The sequence below is a fragment of the Coloeus monedula genome (genome assembly GCF_965178545.1).
Source record: "Coloeus monedula genome assembly, chromosome: 27".
In the NCBI taxonomy this organism is placed as follows: Eukaryota; Metazoa; Chordata; class Aves; order Passeriformes; family Corvidae; genus Coloeus; species Coloeus monedula.
The window spans coordinates 4,774,052-4,795,263 of NC_138807.1; the positions used below are offsets into that span (position 1 = coordinate 4,774,052).

General features: G+C 56.9%; 1 protein-coding gene across 1 annotated transcript; it reads right to left on the reverse strand.

Moving 5' to 3' along the window:
• Positions 1-558: 558 nt before the first annotated feature.
• Positions 559-10,353, reverse strand: ABHD8 (abhydrolase domain containing 8; the record flags this gene model as incomplete). Its single annotated transcript, XM_082298061.1, has 4 exons — positions 559-702; positions 1,869-2,085; positions 3,686-3,856; positions 9,641-10,353. The coding sequence occupies 4 exons, from the start codon at positions 10,351-10,353 to the stop codon at positions 559-561; spliced, it is 1,245 nt and encodes a 414-aa protein (XP_082154187.1).
• Between the last annotated feature and the right edge of the window lie 10,859 nt (positions 10,354-21,212).

The window sequence follows — 21,212 nt, forward strand, 5'->3', positions numbered from 1 at the left end:
CCGGGGACCGGGGGTGACCGCGGGTGAAGTGTCCGGGGGTGGCCGAGGACCACGCGTGGTGTGTCCCCGCTGTCCTGCCGGGGGTGGCCGGGGACCGAGGGCGAAGTGTCCAGGGGTGGCCGGGGGTGGCCGGGGACCGAGGGCGAAGTGTCCCCGCTGTCCTGCCGGGAGTGGGGACCGGGTGTGAGGTGTCCAGGGGTGTCCAGGGGTGGCCGGGGGTGGCCGGGGGTGGCCGGGGACCGGGGGTGAGGTGTCCCCGCTGTCCTGCCGGGGGTGGCCGGGGACCGGGGGTGGCTGGGGGCCACCTGTGGCGCGTCCCCGTTGTCCCACTCAGATTTGGGGACCGGCTGTGCCGTGTCCCCGTTGTCCCCCCGGTTTCGGGGACCGTCTCCGCCGCCTTGCCGAGCTCCTTCTCCCGGCCCTGCACATCCCAACCTGGGGGAGCCTCCTCGCTCCATCCCCAGGGAAACAAACGGGGCTCGGTGGCTCCGGCCGAGCCCTCTCGGCGCTCCGCCTCTCCCGAGGGAGCAGCCCGGTGTCCCGGCGTGGCGCTGGCCTTTATTTGGTGTCGCCGTCGCCTGCGGCCGTGTCGGGCTCCCACAGGACGAACTCGTGCAGCAGCGTGTTCACGGTGTCGGGACACTCCAGCATCACCATGTGGCTGCCCTCGTCGATCACCTTCAGGAAGGCGATCAGCAGGATCTGCGGGTGGGCAGTGCCAGGATGAGCTCCCTGAGTGGTGCCAGGAGACCCCAGCCCCTCAAAAGCCACCCCCTGTCCCCTCCCTCAGCCGTGGCAGTGCCAGGATGAGCCCTCTGAGTGGTGCCAGGAGACCCCAGCCCACAAAAAGTCACTTTGCCCTCTTCCTCAGGATCCGAAATGCCAGGATGAACCCCCTGAGTGGTGCCAGGAGACCCCAGCCCCTCAAAAGTCACTTTGCCGCTCTCTCTCAGCGGTGGCAGTGCCAGGATGAGCCCCGTGAGGGGTGCCAGGAGACCCCAGCCCTCAAAAGCCACCCCCTGTCCCCTCTCTCAGCGGTGGCAGTGCCAGGATGAACCCCCTGAGTGGTGCCAGGAGACCCCAGCCCCTCAAAAGTCCCTTTACCCTCTCTCTCAGCGGTGGCAGTGCCAGGATGACCCCTCTGAGTGGTGCCAGGAGACCCCAGCCCCTCAAAAGTCACTTTGCCCCCCCCCTCTCAGCCGTGGCAGTGCCAGGATGAGCCCCCTGAGTGGTGCCAGGAGACCCCAGCCCCTCAAAAGTCACTTTGCCCCCTTCCTCAGCGGTGGCAGTGCCAGGATGAGCTCCCTGAGTGGTGCCAGGAGACCCCAGCCCACAAAAAGTCCCTTTGCCCTCTTCCTCAGGATCCGAAATGCCAGGATGAACCCCCTGAGTGGTGCCAGGAGACCCCAGCCCTCAAAAGTCACTTTGCCCCCCTCTCTCAGCGGTGGCAGTGCCAGGATGAGCCCCCTGAGTGGTGCCAGGAGACCCCAGCCCACAAAAAGTCACTTTGCCCTCTTCCTCAGGATCCGAAATGCCAGGATGAACCCCCTGAGTGGTGCCAGGAGACCCCAGCCCCTCAAAAGTCACTTTGCCCCCCTCTCTCAGCGGTGGCAGTGCCAGGATGAGCCCCGTGAGGGGTGCCAGGAGACCCCAGCCCTCAAAAGCCACCCCCTGTCCCCTCTCTCAGCGGTGGCAGTGCCAGGATGAAACCCCTGGGTGGTGCCAGGAGCCCCCAGCCCCTCAAAAGTCACTTTGCCCCCTCTCTCAGCCGTGGCAGTGCCAGGATGAGCCCTCGCAGTGCCAGGATGAGCCCTCTGAGTGGTACCACAAAGCCCCCAAACCCCCCTCGCCCGCGCTGTGCCCCCTACCTCGGCCATCCTCTGGTCCTCCTCGACGGGCACGAACTTGTCGTGCATGCCATGGACCAGCAGCACGGGCACGGCCAGCTCGGCGTGGTACACCTCGTCGCCCTCGGGCCAGTACTGGCCGCTCATCATGGCCCGCAGCACGAAGGACGAGACGTTGAAGGCGTTGCCCTCCTTCAGCAGCTGCTTCTCTTTGGCACCTTGGCGGGCAAAGCCGGCCCTGGCACGGGGAAAGGGGTGGTCCCAAAATCCGGGGCGAGGGCAGGGTGAACACCCCATTCCCTCAGAGGTCACTCCCTGTCCACTCCCTTGGCAGTGCCAGGGGGAGCCCTCTGAGGGGTGGCAGGAGATTCCAGACCCCCCAAAATGCCACCCCCTGTCCCCTCCCTCAGAGTGCCAATGCCACCATGCCCCCCTGAGCGGTACCAGGAGACCCCAGACCCCCCAAAATCCACCCCCTGTCCCCTCCCTCAGCCGTGCCAACGCCAGTATCACCCCCTGGGTGGTACCAACCCCCCAAAAATCCACCCCAGTCCCCTCCCCCAGAGTGCCAACGCCAGTATCACCCCCCTGAGTGGTACCAGGAGACCCCAGACCCCCCAAAATCCACCCCCATCCCCTCCCTCAGCCGTGCCAATGCCACCATGCCCCCCTGGGTGGTACCAACCCCCCAAAAATCCACCCCAGTCCCCTCCCCCAGAGTGCCAATGCCAGTATCACCCCCCTGAGTGGTACCAGGAGACCCCAGACCCCCAAAATCCACCCCCAATTCCCTTCCCTCAGCCATACCAATGCCACCCTGCCCCCCTGAGGGGTACCAGCACCCCAAAATCCACCCTCAATTCCCTTCTCTCTGCCATGCCAATGCCACCATGACCCCCCTGAGCGGTACCAGGAGACCCCAGACCCCCCAAAACCCATCCCCAGTCCCCTCCCCCAGAGTGCCAATGCCACCATGACCCCCCTGAGTGGTACCAGGAGACCCCAGACCCCCCAAAACCCATCCCCAGTCCCCTCCCTCAGCCGTGCCAATGCCACCATGCCCCCCTGGGTGGTACCAACCCCCCAAAAATCCACCCCAGTCCCCTCCCCCAGAGTGCCAACGCCAGTATCACCCTCCTGGGTGGTACCAGGAGACCCCAGACCCCCAAAACCCACCCCCAATCCCCTCCCTCAGCCATACCAATGCCACCCTGCCCCCCTGAGGGGTACCAGCACCCCAAAATCCACCCTCAATTCCCTTCTCTCTGCCATGCCAATGCCACCATGACCCCCCTGAGCGGTACCAGGAGACCCCAGACCCCCCAAAACCCATCCCCAGTCCCCTCCCTCAGCCGTGCCAATGCCACCATGCCCCCCCTGAGCGGTACCAGGAGACCCCAGACCCCCCAAAACCCACCCCCAATCCCCTCCCTCAGCCGTGCCAATGCCACCATGCCCCCCTGGGTGGTACCAACCCCCCAAAAATCCACCCCAGTCCCCTCCCCCAGAGTGCCAACGCCAGTATCACCCCCCTGAGTGGTACCAGGAGACTCCAGACCCCCCAAAACCCACCCCCAATTCCCTCCCTCAGCCGTGCCAATGCCACCATGACCCCCTGAGCGGTACCAGGAGACCCCAGACCCCCCAAAATCCATCCCCAGTCCCCTCCCCCAGAGTGCCAACGCCAGTATCACCCCCCTGAGCGGTACCAGGAGACCCCAGACCCCCCAAAATCCATCCCCAGTCCCCTCCCTCAGCCATACCAATGCCACCCTGCCCCCGTGGGTGGTGCCAGCCTCACCCCCCCGGCCCCGCGGTGCCAGGCAGAGGGCACTCACTTGAGGAAGCTCCAGGCCAGGCAGGGGGACAGGCAGTGCAGCACGCACGGAGGGAGGTTGAAGATGGAGCACAGGCTGGGCTCCAGCGCCGTGGGGCCGCCGCCGTTGATCATGATCACCTTGTGCACCAGCTGCGGGTACTCGTGTGCCAGGAAGGTGCAGAAGGACACCCTGAGGGGACAGCGGGCACAGCGCCGTGAGACCGGGGTGGTGCCAGGATGAGGGTGAGGCCGGGGTGATGCCAGGGTGAGGCCGGGGTGACGGAGGGATGGAGTGGGGGAGGTTGGAGGAAGCTTGGGGGAGGGGGTGGTGGTTGTGGCTGCGGGTGGGTAAAGTGTGATATGGGCCGGTGCCATGCCCATGGTCCTGTGCCATGTCCATGGTCCTGTGCCATGCCCATGGTCCTGTGCCATGTCCCTGTGGCATCGCTGGAAGTGTCCCTGGACAGGGCTTGGAGCACCCTGGCACAGTGGGAGGTGTCCCTGCCCATGCCAAGGTGTCCCATGCCCGTGCCAAGGTGTCCCATGGCCACATCCCAGCCCTGGAAGTGCCCCTTGGAGCACCCTGGCACAGTGGGAGGTGTCCCTGCCCTTGCCAAGGTGTCCCTGTCCATGTTCCATGCCCATGCCCACGTCCCATCCCTGGCAGTTTCCCTTGGAGCACCCTGGCACAGTGGAAGGTGTCCCATGTCCCATGCCCATGTCCCTGTGCCATCCCTGGAAGTGTCCCTGGACAGGGCTTGGAGCACCCTGGCACAGTGGGAGATGTCCCTGCCCATGCCAAGGTGTCCCATGGCCACATCCCAGCCCTGGAAGTGCCCCTTGGAGCACCCTGGCACAGTGGGAACTGTCCCATTCCCACATCCCTTTCCCATTCCCACATCCCTTTCCCATTCCCACATCCCTGCCCCATCCCTGGCAGTGCCCCCTGGAGCCCTGGCACAGCTGAAGTTCTCCCTGCCCACCCCAGGCCTGGCACCAGAGGATTTTTCATCTCCCTTCCAACCCGACCGCTCCCGGATCCTGCGATCCCAAGGATCCGGGCCTGGGCACCCGTTTTTGGGGCAGAGCAGAGGAGGGGATTTTGTGCCACCCTGCCCTGCCCAGCCCTACTTGGGCACTCTCCAGGCTGCCCCAGCCTTGTCCCGGGCTAATCCTGCCCAGCTCCGAGCCAATCCCGCCCGGCTCCGAGCTGGCTCCGACTCCTTCTCCGCCTAATTGACTTTCCTGGATTTATCCTATTTATAGTCCCTGCCGTGCCAGCTGCACTCCGGCATTAGCTGGGCACGGGGGCACCCCCATGGGCACTCTGAATCCCGGGATAAATCGCCCAGAACGGGAACCCCACACGGGTGAAATGTGGGATTTGTGGCCATTCCCATCGAGGCGAGGTTTTCTGGGATGATCCCACTCCATTCCCAACCCCAAGGGCACTCAGGGGCTCCGAATCCTGGGATAAATCGCCCAAAACTGGAACCCCACAGCCCCAAAACTCAGCATTTTGGGGTGTTCCCTACCAAGGAGAAGCCGGAATTTTTCCTGGGATGCTCCCACCCCATTCCCACCCTCCTTTCCCATAGGAATGCCCCATCGGGATATTCCTCTTCTTGGTGTAATGCTTGAACACACTGCATTTAGGAGCTCCAAATCCCGGGATAAATGGGATAAATCCCCCAAAACTGAAACCCCACACCCCCAAAACTCGGGATTTGTGACCATTCCCATCGAGGCCAGGTTTTCTGGGATGATCCCACCCCATTCCCAACCCCAAAGGCACTCAGGGGCTCCGAATCCTGGGATAAATCCCCCAAAACTGGAACCCCACACCCCCAAAACTCAGCATTTTGGGGTGTTCCCTACCAAGGAGAAGCCGGAATTTTTCCTGGGATGCTCCCACCCCATTCCCACCCTCCTTTCCCATAGGAATGCCCCATCGGGATATTCCTCTTCTTGGTGTAATGCTTGAACACACTGCATTTAGGAGCTCCAAATCCCGGGATAAATGGGATAAATCCCCCAAAACTGAAACCCCACACCCCCAAAACTCGGGATTTGTGACCATTCCCATCGAGGCCAGGTTTTCTGGGATGATCCCACCCCATTCCCAACCCCAAAGGCACTCAGGGGCTCCGAATCCTGGGATAAATCCCCCAAAACTGGAACCCCACACCCCCAAAACTCAGCATTTTGGGGTGTTCCCTACCAAGGAGAAGCCGGAATTTTTCCTGGGATGCTCCCACCCCATTCCCACCCTCCTTTCCCATAGGAATGCCCCATCGGGATATTCCTCTTCTTGGGGCAATGCTTGAACACACCGCATTTAGGAGCTCCAAATCCCGGGATAAATGGGATAAATCCCCCAAAACTGAAACCCCACAGCCCCAAAACTCGGGATTTTTGACCATTCCCACCAAGGTGGAGCTGGGGGATTTTCTGGGATGCTCCCACCCCATTCCCACCCTCCTCACCCATAGGAATGCCCGATCAGGATATTCCTCTTCTTGGGGCAACGTTTGAATGCACCACATTTAGGAACTCAGAATCCTGAGATAAATCCCTCAAAACTGGAACCCCACAGCCCCAAAACTCGGGATTTTTGACCGTTCCCACCAAGGCCAGGTTTTCTGGGATGCTCCCACCCCATTCCCACCCTCCTCACCCATAGGAATGCCCGATCAGGATATTCCTCTTCTTGGGGTAACGCTTGAACGCACCCCAAGGGCACTGAGGGGCTCTGAATAACCCCAAAACTGGAACCCCACACCCCCAAAACTCGGGATTTTTGACCATTCCCATCAAGGTGGAGCTGGGGGATTTTCTGGGATGATCCCACCCCATTCCCACCCTCCTCACCCATAGGAATGCCCGATCAGGATATTCCTCTTCTTGGGGCAATGCTTGAACACACCGCATTTAGGAACTCAGAATCCTGAGATAAATCCCTCAAAACTGGAACCCCACAGCCCCAAAACTCGGGATTTTTGACCATTCCCATCAAGGTGGAGCTGGGGGATTTTCTGGGATGATCCCACCCCATTCCCACCCTCCTCACCCATAGGAATGCCCGATCAGGATATTCCTCTTCTTGGGGCAACGCTTGAATGCACCACATTTAGGAACTCAGAATCCTGAGATAAATCCCTCAAAACTGGAACCCCACAGCCCCAAAACTCGGGATTTTTGACCGTTCCCACCAAGGCCAGGTTTTCTGGGATGCTCCCACCCCATTCCCACCCTCCTCACCCATAGGAATGCCCGATCAGGATATTCCTCTTCTTGGGGCAACGCTTGAACGCACCCCAAGGGCACTGAGGGGCTCTGAATAACCCCAAAACTGGAACCCCACAGCCCCAAAACTCGGGATTTGTGACCATTCCCATCGAGGCCAGGTTTTCTGGGATGATGCCATCCCATTCCCAACCCCAAAGGCACTCAGGGGCTCCGAATCCTGGGATAAATCCCCCAAAACTGGAACCCCACAGCCCCAAAACTCGGGATTTTTGACCATTCCCATCAAGGTGGAGCTGGGGGATTTTCTGGGATGATCCCACCCCATTCCCACCCTCCTCACCCATAGGAATGCCCGATCAGGATATTCCTCTTCTTGGGGTAACGCTTGAACCCACCCCAAGGGCACTGAGGGGGCTCCAAATAACCCAAAAACTGGAACCCCACAGCCCCAAAACTCGGGATTTGTGGCCATTCCCACCAAGGCCAGGTTTTCTGGGATGATGCCATCCCATTCCCAACCCCAAAGGCACTCAGGGGCTCCGAATCCTGGGATAAATCCCCCAAAACTGGAACCCCACAGCCCCAAAACTCGGGATTTTGGGGTGTTCCCTACCAAGGAGAAGCCGGAATTTTTCCTGGGATGCTCCCATCCCATTCCCATCCTCCTTTCCCATAGGAATGCCCGATCAGGATATTTCTCTTCTTGGGGTAACGCTTGAACACACTGCATTTAGGAACTCCAAATCCCGGGATAAATGGGATAAATCCCCCAAAACTGAAACCCCACAGCCCCAAAACTCGGGATTTTTGACCATTCCCATCAAGGTGGAGCTGGGGGATTTTCTGGGATGCTCCCACCCCATTCCCACCCTCCTCACCCATAGGAATGCCCGATCAGGATATTCCTCTTCTTGGGGTAAAACTTGAACGCACCCCAAGGGCACTGAGGGGCTCTGAATAACCCCAAAACTGGAACCCCACACCCCCAAAACTCGGGATTTGTGGCCATTCCCATCGAGGCGAGGTTTTCTGGGATGATCCCACCCCATTCCCAACCCCAAAGGCACTCAGGGGCTCCGAATCCTGGGATAAATCCCCCAAAACTGGAACCCCACAGCCCCAAAACTCAGCATTTTGGGGTGTTCCCTACCAAGGAGAAGCCGGAATTTTTCCTGGGATGATCCCACCCCATTCCCAACCTCCTTTCCCATAGGAATGCCCCATCGGGATATTCCTCTTCTTGGGGCAATGCTTGAACACACCGCATTTAGGAACTCCAAATCCCGGGATAAATGGGATAAATCCCCCAAAACTGGAACCCCACAGCCCCAAAACTCGGGATTTTTGACCATTCCCATCAAGGTGGAGCTGGGGGATTTTCTGGGATGCTCCCACCCCATTCCCACCCTCCTAACCCATAGGAATGCCCGATCAGGATATTCCTCTTCTTGGGGCAACGTTTGAATGCACCACATTTAGGAACTCAGAATCCTGAGATAAATCCCTCAAAACTGGAACCCCACAGCCCCAAAACTCGGGATTTTTGACCGTTCCCACCAAGGCCAGGTTTTCTGGGATGCTCCCACCCCATTCCCACCCTCCTCACCCATAGGAATGCCCGATCAGGATATTCCTCTTCTTGGGGTAACGCTTGAACGCACCCCAAGGGCACTGAGGGGGCTCCAAATAACCCAAAAACTGGAACCCCACACCCCCAAAACTCGGGATTTTTGACCATTCCCATCAAGGTGGAGCTGGGGGATTTTCTGGGATGATCCCACCCCATTCCCACCCTCCTCACCCATAGGAATGCCCGATCAGGATATTCCTCTTCTTGGGGCAACGTTTGAATGCACCACATTTAGGAACTCAGAATCCTGAGATAAATCCCTCAAAACTGAAACCCCACAGCCCCAAAACTCGGGATTTTTGACCGTTCCCACCAAGGCCAGGTTTTCTGGGATGCTCCCACCCCATTCCCAACCTCCTCACCCATAGGAATGCCCGATCAGGATATTCCTCTTCTTGGGGCAACGCTTGAACGCACCCCAAGGGCACTGAGGGGGCTCCAAATAACCCAAAAACTGGAACCCCACACCCCCAAAACTCGGGATTTGTGGCCATTCCCACCAAGGCCAGGTTTTCTGGGATGATCCCACCCCATTCCCAACCCCAAGGGCACTCAGGGGCTCCGAATCCTGGGATAAATCGCCCAAAACTGGAACCCCACAGCCCCAAAACTCAGCATTTTGGGGTGTTCCCTACCAAGGAGAAGCCGGAATTTTTCCTGGGATGATCCCACCCCATTCCCATCCTCCTTTCCCATAGGAATGCCCCATCGGGATATTCCTCTTCTTGGGGCAACGCTTGAACACACTGCATTTAGGAGCTCCAAATCCCGGGATAAATGGGATAAATCCCCCAAAACTGAAACCCCACAGCCCCAAAACTCGGGATTTTTGACCATTCCCATCAAGGTGGAGCTGGGGGATTTTCTGGGATGATCCCACCCCATTCCCACCCTCCTCACCCATAGGAATGCCCGATCAGGATATTCCTCTTCTTGGCATAACGCTTGAACGCACCCCAAGGGCACTGAGGGGGCTCCAAATAACCCAAAAACTGGAACCCCACAGCCCCAAAACTCGGGATTTTTGACCATTCCCATCAAGGTGGAGCTGGGGGATTTTCTGGGATGCTCCCACCCCATTCCCACCCTCCTCACCCATAGGAATGCCCGATCAGGATATTCCTCTTCTTGGCATAACGCTTGAACACGGCCCTCATATCCTCGGCCAGCGCGTAGAACGTGTAGGCGGCGGCCACGGGCGGCGCCGAGCTGCAGCCGTGTCCGGCCAGATCCGGAGCCACCACCTCATATCCCAACTTGGCAAAAAATTCCAGCTGCTCCTTCCAGATGTCCAAAGAGCCGCCCACGCCGTGGATGAAGAACAACACCACATCCCCGTGCGTGCCCTTGCAGCTCGTGATGCGCTTCTTGCAGTCGATGCTCACCACCTTCTTAGGTTTGCGCTTCCGACGCTTCCCGGCCGCCGCCGCTCCATCCTTACCCGGAATTCCCGTTGCATCCGACATTTCCAACTCCACGGTGCTGTTGGGATCGCCGGAGGCGTTGTGGCACTGCAGGATCTCGGAGCGCACGGCGTCGCCCAGGTTCTCGATGAGCAGCTGCCCGTTGCGGTAGAGCGTGATGCGGCGCTTGCAGTGCACCGTGCCGCGCTCCGTCGTCGGCTCCTCCGGCTCCTCCGGGAATTCCGGACGTTTGGGAATGTTGTGGCGGATGCGGAGGATTCTCCCGGGTTTCACTTCCAGGAAGGTGTAGCCGTCGTCGGATTCAACGCTGTCCAGAGGCCCCACGGCGTTGGGGGTCTTGCCCAGCAGGCAGCACAGGAGCCCGTCGGCGATGCTGGTCAGCATGGTGATCCCTGGAAAAATGGGGCAAATCGGGCATTTGGCCCCAATTCTGGCAGCGGGAGGAGGGGTGATGGTTTTGGTGCTGTCCCAATTTGGGGCTGGTTTGGGGGGGGAATCTGGCTGGGCTGGTTTGGGGGGCTGGGGGTGGCCCCAAAAGCGGAGCCCAAAAGGTGCTGTGCTTGATCCAAGAGGGATCCGACATTCCCGATCCCGCTTTTTCGGGGTCACATCGCTGGCACTGAGCCCTGAAGTCCCTGTCAGTCAACCACAGCCCTTGGAGCAGGAATTTGCTCACTTTTAGGGAAAAACATGGAAAAAAAGTCTTTGGGATTGAGGAGGTGCCCCAAAAGCAGAGCCCAAAAGCTGCTGTGCCCGATCCCAGAGGGATCCGACATTCCTGATCCCACTTTTTCGGGGTCACATCGCTGGCACTGAGCCCTGCAGTTCCCATCAGGGAATCCCTGGATTTGGAGCAGGAATTTGCTCCATTTTAGGGAAAAACATGGAAAAAAACCTTTGGGATTAAGGAGGTGCCCCAAAAGCAGAGCCCAAAAGCTGCTGTGCCCGATCCCAGAGGGATCCGACATTCCCGATCCCGCTTTTTCTGGGTCACGTCCCTGGCACTCAACCACAGCCCTTGGAGCAGGAATTTGCTCACTTTTAGGGAAAAACATGGAAAAGAAACCTTTGGGATTGAGGAGGTGCCCCCAAAAGCACAACCCTGCTGCTGTGCCCGATCCCAGAGGGATCCGACATTCCCGATCCCGCTTTTTCTGGGTCACGTCCCTGGCACTCAGTCACAGCCCTTGGAGAAGGAATTTGCTCCATCTGAAGGAAAAACATGGGGAAAAAAACCCCATTCCGAATAAAAAATTCCTCTTTTTCCAAGCAACGCGGAGCTGCAGCCCCGGGAATGCAGGAATGTGGGAATGTGGGAATGAATTATTTATTTCTCCCGATTAAATATAAATTCAGCTCCGGTTGAGGTGGGAATGGCAGGGATGGGATTGAGTTTAATTAAAATCCCTCCAGGAAACAAACCAGGGAATGCTGGGGGGATGTGGAATTGTCCCCAGAAGCGGGATCCTGTAGGGATGGGAACTGGGATCCTGCAGGGATGGGAACTGGGATCCTGCAGGGATGGGAACTGGGATTGGGATCCTGCAGGGATGGGAACTGGGATCCTGTAGGGATGGGAACTGGGATCCTGATCCCACAGGAATGGGAACTGGGATCCTGCAGGGATGGGAACTGGGATCCTGATCCCACAGGAATGGGAATTGGGATCCCACAGGAATGGGAACTGGGATCCTGACCCTGCAGGAACGGGAATTGGGATCCTGACCCCGCAGGAATGGGAACTGGGATCCCACAGGAATGGGAACTGGGATCCCACAGGAATGGGAATTGGGATCCTGACCCCACAGGAACGGGAATTGGGATCCTGACCCCACAGGAACGGGAATTGGGATCCTGACCCTGCAGGAACAGGAACTGGGATCCCACAGGAATGGGAATTGGGATCCTGACCCTGCAGGAACGGGAATTGGGATCCCACAGGAATGGGAACTGGGATCCTGACCCTACAGGAACGGGAATTGGGATCCTGACCCCGCAGGATCCCGGCTGCTCCAGGCCGGCGATCCGGGCACCGATTCCCTGGGCGCAGCCGGAACGGTTCATCCCGGGAATGCTGCCAGCTCCGGGAACAGCCGCCAGGCCTGGATCCTCCTCGAGACTCCCACGCAAACCCCACGGAGCATCCGGGTGTGGAATGGGATCGGGAACGGGCAGGGGGCTCCTGAGCCCTTGGGGCTCTCCCGAAACTGGGAATGGCAATGCCGGCTCTGCACGGATCGGTGCCGAGCTGGGATCGATGAATTCCCGCTGGATCCCAGCCCATCCATGCGGGATCCGATCCCTGCTGAGCTGCGAGATCTCAGAGCTGCTCTGTGGGGCCGCAATTCCAGCCGGGATCCTGATCCAAGGAATGGCAGCGGCCCGGCCGGAGCCGTGGCCGGAGCTGTGGCCGGAGCCGTGGCCGGAGTGTCCAGCTGTCCTTGCTGGACACGGGCAGCTCGTGATCCCAAAGCTCCGAGCTGGGAATGCTGAGCAGAGGGATGGAGCAGCCGGAAAACCCAGGGGGATTTGGGAATCCCGGATGGCGCCCGGCTCAGCCTGTGGAATCGGGATCCTACAAATGCCCGTCCTCCACGGCGCGGTGAGCCGGGAACGCAGCGGGAATGGGATTCTGAACTGCTCGGGATGAACTCGAGCGGCGCCTCCTGGGAATTCCCAAATGGATTCGTGGGATGGCTCCGGAGTTGGGAGCTCTGGAGGAAGATCCAGGGAATCTGGAGAGCCTCGGAGCTGCCTCCGGCTCCGGATCTCTCTGGAAGGGCTGGATCCAGTTGGATACACCCAGGTTGGAGATCCAGGTCTGGGATCTGCCCATCCCTGATGGATCCTGCACAGACCCCCCGCGAAATCCTGGAATTAAGGCCAGGAAATCCCGGTGGGATCACAAAATCCACTCCTTATCCCTAAAGCGCCGCATCCCGGTGCCTCTCCGGGATAAATCCCGGCGGGAATTGGAGGTTGTGGGAATTCAGCTGCATCCCGGCGTCGGGAAGGGAACAATTCCCGTCTCCCACCTCCCACGCGTTCCATGACCCCGCTCCGGCGGCAGACGGGAACATCCAGGGAGGAAAAGGGCTGGAAAAGGATCCAGATGGATGCCAGGAAGGTGGGAATGATGCCGGTTGCCATGGAAACGGGATGGGGGGGGGGGGGGTGGGACACGCGCCATTATCCCAACCCCCCCTTCCCGCCTCATCCCGGCTCCTTCCCAGCCCCGCTGCCGGCGGGATTTCGGGAATGCCCGTTACGTAAGGGGGGCACGGCAGGGGGGCGGGAAGGGCGGGATCGGGCGGCGGGATCTGGATGAGGGATCCGGCCGCGGGATCCTGACACTGGGATCTGGATGAGGGATCTGGCTTTGGGATCCTGACATTGGGATCCTGACGTTGGGATCTGGCTTTGGGATCCTGGCACTGGGATCCTGATGTTGGGATCTGGCTTTGGGATCCTGACATTGGGATCTGGCTTTGGGATCTGGCCTTGGGATCCTGACATTGGGATCTGGATGAGGGATCTGGCTTTGGGATCCTGACATTGGGATCCTGATGTTGGGATCTGGCTTTGGGATCTGGCCCTGGGATCCTGACACTGGGATCTGGATGAGGGATCCGGCCTTGGGATCCTGACATTGGGATCTGGCTTTGGGATCCGGCCCTGGAATCCTGACATTGGGATCTGGCTTTGGGATCCTGACATTGGGATCCTGACACTGGGATCTGGCTTTGGGATCCGGCCTTGGGATCATGACATTGGGATCTGACATTGGAATCCTGATGTTGGGATCTGGCTTTGGGATCCTGCTGGGGGGATCCTGCCTCGGGATCTTGCTGTGGGATCCTGGAGCCCTTGGGATCCTGACATTGGGATCCTGCTGAAGGGACGGGACACAGGGTGGCACAGGGGATGGGGTGGCACAGGGGATGGGGTGGCACAAGGGACACGGGGGTGGCACAGGGAACTTGGGAATGGCACAGGAAAAGCGTCCCCTGCCCCAAGCTGCCCCCGGTGGCCCCGTCCCCGCTGGGTCCCTGCACGGGACAGCCCCGAATCCCAAAAATCCGGAATGCTGGGAATGGCCAAAAGCTCCCCCTCCTCGGGGAGACCCCTCATCCCTGCCAAGGGAAATCCTGGGAAATCCGGAATCCCCAAAAAAATCCCAAATCAATGCCAAGGGCGGCATTTCCCACAGGGCCAGCCTTGGATCCAGAGAATCCCAAAAACCCAGAGAATCCCAAAAACGCCAAAGAATCCCAAAACCCCAGAGACTCCCAAAAACCCCAGAGAATCCCAAAACCCCAGAGACTCCCAAAAACCCCAGAGAATCCCAAAAACGCCAAAGAATCCCAAAAACCCCAAAGAATCCCCAAACCCCAGAGACTCCCAAAAACCCCAGAGAATCCCAAAACCCCCAAAGAATCCCAAAACCCCGAAGAATCCCAAAAACCAGAGAATCCCAAAAACCAGAGAATCCCCAAAACCCCAGAGAATCCCAAAACCCCCAGACTCCCTAAACCCAGAGAATCCCAAAAACTCCCAAAGAATCCCAAAAACCCCAAAGAATCCCAAAAACCCCAAAGAATCCCAAAACCCAGAGAATCCCAAAACCCCCAAAGAATCCCAAACCCCCAAAAAATCCCAAAACCCCCAGAGAATCCCAAAACCCCCAGACTCCCTAAAGCCAGAGAATCTCAAAAACGCCAAAGAATCCCAAAACCCCAGAGACTCCCAAAACCCCCAGAGAATCCCAAAAACGCCAAAGAATCCCAAAACCCCAAAGAATCCCAAAACCCCCAAAGAACCCCAAAACCCCCAAAGAACCCCAAAACCCCAAAGAATCCCAAAAACCCCAGAGAATCCCAAAACCCCAGAGAGGCCCAAAAACGCCAAAGAATCCCAAAACCCCCAAAGAACCCCAAAACCCCCAAAGAATCCCAAAACCCCAAAGAATCCCAAAACCCCCAAAGAATCCCAAAACCCCCAAGAATCCCAAAACCCCCAAAGAATCCCAAAACCCCCAAAAAATCCCAAAACCCAGAGAATCCCAAAACCCCAAAGAATCCCAAAACCCCAAAGAATCCCCAAAACCCCCAGAGAATCCCAAAACCCCCAAAGAATCCCAAAACCCCCAAAGAATCCCAAACCCCCAAAGAATCCCAAAACCCAAAAGAATCCCCAAAACCCCAAAGAATCCCAAAACTCTAAAGAATCCCAAAAACCCCAAAGAATCCCAAAACCCAAAAGAATCCCCAAAACCCCAAAGAATCCCAAAACTCCAAAGAATCCCAAAAACCCCAAAGAATCCCAAATCCCCCAAAGAATCCCAAAACCCAAAAGAATCCCCAAAACCCCAAGGAATCCCAAAACCCCAAAGAATCCCAAATCCCACAAAGAATCCCAAAACCCAAAAGAATCCCCAAAACCCCAAAGAATCCCAAAACTCCAAAGAATCCCAAAAACCCCAAAGAATCCCAAACCCCCCAAAGAATCCCAAAACCCCAAAGAATCCCAAAACCCCCAAAGAATCCCAAAACCCAGAGAATCCCAAAACCCCCAAAGAATCCCAAATCCCCCAAAGAATCCCAAATCCCACAAAGAATCCCAAATCCCCCAAAGAATCCCAAAACCACAAAGAATCCCCAAAACCCCAAAGAATCCCAAAACCCCAAAGAATCCCAAATCCCACAAAGAATCCCAAACCCCCAAAGAATCCCAAACCCCCAAAAAATCCCAAACCCCCGAAGAACCCCAAAAACCCCGAAGAACCCCAAAAACCCCAAAGAATCCCAAAAACCCCAAAGAATCCCAAAACCCCAAAGAATCCCAAAACCCCCAAAGAATCCCAAAACCCCAAAGAATCCCAAAAACCCCAAAGAATCCCAAAACCCCCAAAAAATCCCAAACCCCCCAAAAATCCCAAAACCCCCAAAGAATCCCAAAACCCCAAAGAACCCCAAAACCCCCAAGAATCCCAAAAACCCCAAAGAATCCCAAAAACCCCAAAAAATCCCAAACCCCCAAAGAATCCCAAAACCCCCAAAAAATCCCAAAACCCCCAAAGAATCCCAAACCCCCAAAGAATCCCAAACCCCCAAAAAATCCCAAACCCCCAAAGAATCCCAAAAACCCCAAAGAACCCCAAAAACCCCAAAGAATCCCCTCCTCATCCCCATCCCAAATCCCTGGACCCTCTCAGGGCTTGGATTTCTCCCGATTCCCAACAAATCCCGGCAGGAGAAGCTCCGGATCGGATCCCAATCCGACGTATCCCAATCAATTTTTGGGATCTCATCCCATCCCTGCGGGGCTCGGGGGTGTTTAGGATCTCCCAGGCCATTCCTGAGGAATGCCAAAACATCCCTGGCTTTTTCCCAAGCCTTTTCCCGGGATTTTCCAGCCTGGAAAAGCGAAGAATCCGCAGGATCCGAGAGGGTTTTTTTTTTTGAGAGCGGAGGAATGGAAGGAATTCCTGGTGGGAATTTCGCTTTGGGAAGTGAATTCCCAGTGGGAAAACCGAAGGAAAAACCCCGATTTCACTCGGATTTATTCATCCCCAGCCGGTTTTCCTTGGATAAAAGGGTGGGAATGTTGTCGGGAAGGGTTGTTTTTTTTTTTTTCCAAACGTGGAAGCAGCTCTGGAATTCTCGAGGTGCAGGAAGGGATGGAGCGGTGCCGGGATTTCAGCGGGATGCAGAGGGATGGGGTGGGGTGGGGGGTCAGGGGATGGTGGGGCTGGGAAAGGGGAGAATTCCCAAGGGATGCGGGTGGGAAAGGGAGCGGGGAAAGGGAAGAACTGTAGGGAAAAGGGCTGGGAAAGGAGCAGGGAAAGGGGAGCAGGGAAAGGGAGCAGAGGAAGGGAATTATTCCTAAGGAAAAGGGCTGGGAAAAGGGAGCAGGGAAAGGGGAATATCCCTAAGGAAAAGGGCTGGGAAAAAGGAGGAGGGAAAGGGGAGCGTTCCTAAGGAAAAGAGCTGGGAAAGGGAGCAGGGAAAGCGGAAGATCCGTATGGAAAAGGGCTGGGAAAGGGAATTGGGGAAAGGGGAACAGGGAAAGGGGAGCGTTCCTAAGGAAAAGGGAGCAGGGAAAGGGAATTATCCCTAAGGAAAGGGGAGCAGGGAAATGGGAGCATTCCTAAGGAAAAGGGCTGGAAAAGGAGGAGGGAAAGGGGAACAGGGAAAGGGGAGCAGGGAAAGGGGAATATCCCTAAGGAAAAGGGCTGGGAAAAAGGAGCAGGGAAAGGGAGCTGGGAAAGGGAAAATCCGTATGGAAAAGGGCTGGGAAAGGGAATCGGGGAAAGGGGAACATTCCTAAAGGAAAAGGGAATCGGGGAAAGGGGAACATTCCTTAAGGAAAAGGGCTGGGAAAGGGAATATTCCTAAGGAAAAGAGCTGGGAAAAGGGAGCAGGGAAAGGGGAGCATTCCTAAGGAAAAGGGAGCAGGGAAAGGGAGCAGGGAAAAGGGAACATTCTTAAGGAAAATGGCTGGGAAAAGGAGGAAAGGGGAGCGTTCCTAAGGAAAAGGGAGCAGGGAAAGGGAAGATCCGTATGGAAAAGGGCTGGGAAAGGGAATCGGGGAAAGGGGAGCAGGGAAAGGGGAGCAGGGAAAGGGAATTATTCCTAAGGAAAAGGGCTGGGAAAGGAGCAGGGAAAGGGGAGCAGGGAAAGGGAGCAGAGGAAGGGAATTATTCCTAAGGAAAAGGGCTGGGAAAAGGGAGCAGGGAAAGGGGAATATCCCTGAGGAAAAGAGCTGGAAAAAAGGAGGAGGGAAAGGGGAGCGTTCCTAAGGAAAAGGAGGAGGGAAAGGGGAACTTTCCTAAGGAAAAGGGAGCAGGGAAAGGGAATTATCCCTAAGGAAAAGGGCTGGGAGAGGAGAACATTCCTAAAGGAAAAGGGAGCAGGGAAAGGGAGCAGGGAAAGGGAATTATCCCTGAGGAAAAGGGCTGGGAAACAGGAGGAGGGAAAGGGAAGATCCGTATGGAAAAGGGCTGGGAAAGGGAATTGGGGAAAGGGGAACAGGGAAAGGGGAACATTCCTAAGGAAAATGGCTGGGAAAAGGAGGAGGAAAGGGGAGCGTTCCTAAGGAAAAGGGAGCAGGGAAAGGGAATTATCCCTAAGGAAAGGGGAGCAGGGAAATGGGAGCATTCCTAAGGAAAAGGGCTGGAAAAGGAGGAGGGAAAGGGGAACAGGGAAAGGGAGCAGGGAAAGGGGAATATCCCTAAGGAAAAGGGCTGGGAAAAAGGAGCAGGGAAAGGGAGCTGGGAAAGGGAAAATCCGTATGGAAAAGGGCTGGGAAAGGGAATCGGGGAAAGGGGAACATTCCTAAAGGAAAAGGGAATCGGGGAAAGGGGAACATTCCTAAAGGAAAAGGGCTGGGAAAGGGAATATCCCTAAGGAAAAGAGCTGGGAAAAGGGAGCAGGGAAAGGGGAGCATTCCTAAGGAAAAGGGAGCAGGGAAAGGGAGCAGGGAAAAGGGAACATTCTTAAGGAAAATGGCTGGGAAAAGGAGGAAAGGGGAGCGTTCCTAAGGAAAAGGGAGCAGGGAAAGGGAAGATCCGTATGGAAAAGGGCTGGGAAAGGGAATCGGGGAAAGGGGAGCAGGGAAAGGGGAGCAGGGAAAGGGGAATATCCCTGAGGAAAAGGGCTGGGAAAAGGGAACATTCCTAAAGGAAAAGGGAACAGGGAAAGGGGAGCAGGGAAAGGGAATTATCCCTGAGGAAAAGGGCTGGGAAAAGGGAACAGGGAAAGGGAGCTGGGAAAGGGAAAATCCGCATGGAAAAGGGCTGGGAAAGGGAATCGGGGAAAGGGGAACATTCCTAAAGGAAAAGGGCTGGGAAGAAGAGGAGGGAAAGGGAAACAGGGAAAGGGGAGCGTTCCTAAGGAAAAGGGAGCAGGGAAAGGGAGCAGGGAAAGGGGAATATCCCTGAGGAAAAGGGCTGGGAAGAAGAGGAGGGAAAGGGGAACGGGGAAAGGGGAACATTCCTAAGGAAAAGGGAGCAGGGAAAGGGAATTATCCCTAAGGCAAAGAGAAGGGAAAGGAGGTCGGGGAAAGGGGGAAAATCCCTAAGGAACAGGGCTGGGAAAGGGAACAGGGAAAGGGAATTATCCCTGAGGAATAGGGAGCAGGGAAAGGGAGCAGGGAAAGGGGAATTATCCCTAAGGAAAAGGGAGCGGGGAAAGGGGAACATTCCTAAGGAAAAGGGAGCAGGGAAAAGGGATCATCCCCAAGGAAAAGGGAACAGGGAATATTCCTAGGGAAAAGGGAGCAGGGAAAAGGGAATTATCCCTACGGAAAAGGGAAAAGGGAACATTCCTAAGGAAAAGGGAACAGGGAAAAGGGAGCAGGGAAAAGGGAATTATCCCTGAGGAAAAAGGGAGCAGGAAAAGGGAATTATTCCTACGGAAAAGGGAGCAGGAAAAGGGATCATCCCTAAGGAAAAAGGAGCAGGGAAAGGGAATTATCCCTAAGGAAAAGGGGACAGGAAAAGGGGAATTATCCCTACGGAAAAGGGGACAGGAAAAGGGATCATCCCTAAGGAAAAAGGAGCAGGGAAAGGGAGCAGGGAAAGGGAGCAGGAAAAGGGAATTATCCCTACGGAAAAGGGAGCAGGAAAAGGGAATTATCCCTAAGGAAAAGGGAGCAGGAAAAGGGATCATCCCTAAGGAAAAAGGAGCAGGAAAAGGGAATTATCCCTAAGGTAAAGGGAGCAGGGAAAGGGATCATCCCTAAGGAAAAGGGAGCAGGAAAAGGGAATTATCCCTAAGGAAAAGGGAGCAGGAAAAGGGAATTATCCCTACGGAAAAGGGAGCAGGAAAAGGGAATTATCCCTATGGAAAAAGGAGCAGGAAAAGGGATCACCCCCAAGGCCTCCTGTCCCCTTTCCCCCCCCCCGCAGCTTTTTTAGGAAGCACGAAAACCTCGGCCCACAAAAGATCCCGCAGCTCCCGGCCCTTCCCGACCCCTCCGTGCCACCAAATCCATCCCGGGAATTCCCACCGGGATCGCTCCCGGTTCCCGGAGCGGAGCCGGATCCCTCCGTGGGAAGCAGCCTCTGGAATGCGGCTTTGGAATCCCGCACTGGAAGCCTCACGAGGTTCTCCCCACCCCCTCCACGGGCAGGTTGATGCCACGCACCCCATTCGGAAATTCCAGCCGAAATTCCAAGGGGATTTTAGGAACCTCGCCCAGCGATGCTGCCCCGCCGTTGCATCACGAGGGGATTCATCCCTTGCCTTGGATTTCCAGGAGAAATCCCTCCCCTCCTCCTCCTCCTCTCTCCTTTTTCCCTCCTCCTTCCCAGCTACCTGGAGAAATCCAGGTTCTTTCCAAACCTCCGGCCCTACAATATCCAAAGCCCGCCGCTATCCCAAAGCTATTCCCGATGGGAAGAATTCCCGCATTTTCGGCTCGTTTTGCACCCCCTTTCCCCTTCCCCTCCCCCCCCAAAATCACCTTTGGCGTCAGGACATTCCCGCAGCGCCGCAGAGGGAAAACGCGCCGCTCACCTCATTGATTGCCGACGCTTGCCAGGGGGTCGGGCTGGGAAGAAAAGCTTGGAATTCCCGCAGAATTCCCGATGGAAAAGCAGAGCAGGCGATGCCCGAGGCGGTGGGAGCAGGATGGTTCAAATCCCGATTTTTTTTTTTTTTTTTTTTTTGGGGTTTTTTGGGGGTTTTTTTTTGTTGTTCTGCAAAAGGCGGGAGGGAGAAAATCCCTTCAGCTGCGCTCAGCCGCCTCCAAATCCCCCCAAATTGCCCCAATTCCTCCCCTTCCCGCTTGTCCCCGGCTCCATGGGGACTCGGGGGGGTTTGTCCTTGGAGCTGTCGCCATGGAAAGCCCCGAAATCCCTCCTAAGGAGGCGGGACCTGGAGCTGATGGACACCGGGAAGAGCCAGTGGCTGCCGGGGGGGCGGGAACGGGGATGGGATGGGATGGGAATGGGAATGGGAATGGGAATGGGATTGATGGGGTGGGATGGGATGGGATGGGATTGATGGGATGGGATTGATGGGAATGGGAATGGGAATGGGATGGGATGGGATGGGGTGGGATTGATGGGATGGGATGGGATGGGATGGGATGGGATGGGATGGGATGGGATGGGATTGATGGGATGGGATGGGATGGGATGGGATGGGATGGGATGGGATGGGATTGATGGGGTGGGATGGGATGGGATGGGAATGGGAATGGGAATGGGATGGGATGGGAATGGGAATGGGGATGGG